Genomic DNA, 3,373 nt, shown 5'->3' with positions numbered 1-3,373 from the left:
ATCCACAGAGAAGGAATGTGGTCTGCTGGCTTACAGCAGGTAGTCCTTGGAAGGATTGCCCAAATTCACTAACTGTAATAAACCTGGCATGTGCCTGCACAGGTGGAATAGATAGTACCACATCTGAGTGATTGGAAGAACATAATTCTTCAATGGCAGTGATAGGTGACAAAAAAGCTTCTTTTTAATGACTCAGCAGAAGGTAACAGATGTCCAGGTCATTAGATGCCAGGTGATAAGAAACAAAACTTCCTCAAATTCCATTGCCCATATTTTTCTCTGCCTAAGCCATTTCAATAGTTTGCTTATCTGGGTACTGAAGTACCATATGAACATGAACAGGTAAAGAAAAATTATAAATCATTTCCAGTGAATCAGTAACATGAGCAATAAAGACAGAGAAAAACAGAAAAAAATATTTTTGAACTCTTAGCCCTATTGAGGTTAATTTGTATAAGTAGAAGAGAAGTTTAACAAAATACATCAAGATAGTCAAGGATATTCAAAGTACAACCCCAACAATTCTTTCTAATGGAACGATAACATCCTCTTTGAAAAAAATAAATAAAAAATTGAAGACAGAAAATTTATTATCTGAGAACCTTAGAGGAAGGAAATATCTAATAACAAATAAAAGGAAGAGATTTTACAACAATAAGAGACAATAAGAGATAGAAAATGTGAAGGGCAAAATATCTAAAACCTAAAACTTAGCAATTCCAGAGGAGAAAATTAAGAAATGGTAAAGTAATAATTACAGAAATAATTTTCAACAATCCAAATCTCAAGAGTTACTTAAATTTTAATGAAACACTCTCAGGGGAAAAAATGAAAGTAAGTCATGCATACATAAGATTAACTAATAAATTTTCAGATTCCAAAGATAAACAGAAACTATTAAGAAAAGTCAAAAAAAAGAAAAAGAAAAAAACAATAAAAATTAAAAGGAAAATAATATAGAAGAAAAAATAAATACATCCCACTATGAGAATAAGTGAGAAATACCTGGACTACCCTTTCAAAAAGCTTACTTACAGAATTAAAGTAAAATAAAATCCATGAATTTAAAATTGTAACAATAAAATGTGGTATAATACTATATAATACAAATACAAATAGTATTTTATAATAGAAAAGCAACATAGAAAAGTGAAATTGAAGACAATGTCTTCACTAAAAGAATTATTTAATTATAAAATATAAACCCAATGTAAAATTTGCAGGAAACATTCAAACATTCATTCATAAAAATAACTTTATGAAAATGAATTCATAGATATTTTAAATAAATTCTTTCAGTGAAAAATATTTGCTAGTTTTTGATACAATTATTGCTTAAAAGAGATTTTTCCAAATTTCCAAGTAATTGTCTTTCTAGTTTTCTTTATCAATATTTTTATTTCCTGCAAATTTCAATTTTATTGAATATTGTTAGCCAACGTGGCCTTAAAATCTATACTGATGAAAATTATTATAATTTTGTTTGTTTCTCACTACATATATTTTCATGTGGAAATTTAAATATATATAAAATATGCAAATTTATATATATAATTTTTGTCTTACATAATATACAATATATTATATGTTCTCTGTAGGATAATCCTTTATATATAAATAGCTTGCTATTTTTATCATCAAATATTCTTCAAATTCTTGAATATGTTGTTTATTTGATATGTCATATTTTCTGTGTGGAAAGCTTTCACAATTTCTTTAGATTATTTCTCAGGATTCCATGGTTTTCAATGTAAATTATATATTTTTAAAATTTCATTTTATAATCATTTCTTGTATGTTTAAAACTGCAATTGATTTTTGTACATTAACCTTCTAGCCAGTGATCATATTAAACTGAATAATTCAAATTGGTTATAGATTTCCCAATATGTATATAATGATAACAAATATGAATTATGTCATTTGTACTTCTTCCTTTCAGTATTTATAGATTTTATTGGGGCGCCTGGGTGGCTCAGTCGTTAAGCGTCTGCCTTCGGCTCAGGTCATGATCCAGGGTCCTGGAATCGAGCCCCGCATCAGGCTCTCTGCTTGGCGGGAAGCCTGCTTCTCCCTCTCTCTCTCCCCCTGCTGTGTTCCCTCTCTCACTGTCTCTCTCTGTCAAATAAATAAATAAAATCTTTAAAATATATACATATAGAGTCTCCGCCGAGAGTCGCCACGGGTTCCTGCTTCAACAGTGCTTGGACGGAACCCGGCGCTCGTCCCCCACCCCGGCCGGCCGTTCAGAGCCAGCCCTTCGCCATCTCCTCATAGCGCCCTCGGACCGCTCCAAGGCCCCCGCCGCCGCTCCAGCGCCGCTCCAGCGCCGCTCGCCGCCGCTCGCCGCCGCTCGCCGCCGCCTCTTCTCAGCCGCCGCCATGACGACCGCGTCCCCCTCGCAGGTGCGCCAGAACTACCACCAGGACTCGGAGGCCGCCATCAACCGCCAGATCAACCTGGAGCTCTACGCCTCCTACGTCTACCTGTCCATGTCTTACTACTTTGACCGCGATGATGTGGCTTTGAAGAACTTTGCCAAATATTTTCTTCACCAATCTCATGAGGAGAGGGAGCATGCTGAGAAACTGATGAAGCTGCAGAACCAACGAGGTGGCCGAATCTTCCTTCAGGATATCAAGAAACCAGACCGTGATGATTGGGAGAACGGGCTGAATACAATGGAGTGTGCATTACACTTGGAGAAGAGCGTGAATCAGTCACTACTGGAACTGCACAAACTGGCCACTGATAAAAGTGACCCCCATTTGTGTGACTTCATTGAGACTCATTACCTGAATGAGCAGGTGAAATCCATCAAAGAATTGGGTGACCGGTGAACCAACCTGCGCAAGATGGGGGCTCCCGAATCTGGCATGGCAGAGTATCTCTTTGACAAGCACACCTTGGGAAACAGTGATAGTGAGAGCTAAGCCTTAGGCTGTCTTCCCATAGCCACAAGGGTGACTTCCCTCGTCACCAAGGCAGTGCATGCATGTTGGGGTTACCTTGACCTTTTCTATAAGTTGTACCAAAACATCTACTTCTTTCATTTGTACCATTCTTCAAATAAAGTAATTTGGTACCCAAAAAATAAAAAATAAATAAAATATATACATATATATTTATAGATTTTATTTTTCTTCCTGTATTGTACTAGTTAGGGTCTCTAGAACAAGAAGATATTCCTTACCATAATGCTAAAAACAGGAGTTATGACTTACATATTAATAGACATAAATGTTTTGAAAGGAAAATATAAATGAGATAAAATACAAAAAACTAGAGAATTTATGACCTATAAGGTAGAGAAAAAGGATTAATATTCTTACATGTAAAGAATGTTTTTAAATTACTACAAAAAAAAGTTGGA

At 35.3% G+C, this 3,373-nt stretch overlaps 1 protein-coding gene across 1 annotated transcript; it reads left to right on the top strand.

Moving 5' to 3' along the window:
• The first annotated feature begins 2,351 nt into the window (after window positions 1–2,351).
• LOC110588696 (ferritin heavy chain-like) lies at window positions 2,352–3,094 on the top strand. The gene has a single exon (XM_044918633.1). The coding sequence runs from the start codon at window positions 2,382–2,384 to the stop codon at window positions 2,838–2,840; it is 459 nt and encodes a 152-aa protein (XP_044774568.1). The 5' UTR covers window positions 2,352–2,381; the 3' UTR covers window positions 2,841–3,094.
• The last annotated feature ends 279 nt before the right edge of the window (window positions 3,095–3,373 follow it).

This window comes from Neomonachus schauinslandi, chromosome 10 (assembly GCF_002201575.2).
Source record: "Neomonachus schauinslandi chromosome 10, ASM220157v2, whole genome shotgun sequence".
In the NCBI taxonomy this organism is placed as follows: domain Eukaryota; kingdom Metazoa; phylum Chordata; class Mammalia; order Carnivora; family Phocidae; genus Neomonachus; species Neomonachus schauinslandi.
This window is presented reverse-complemented; position numbering and strand designations above follow the sequence as displayed.

Coding starts and splice junctions, on each gene's coding strand:
- LOC110588696 (XM_044918633.1), top strand. CDS start 2,382: ATGACGACCGCGTCCCCCTCGCAGGTGCGCCAGAACTACCACCAGGAC.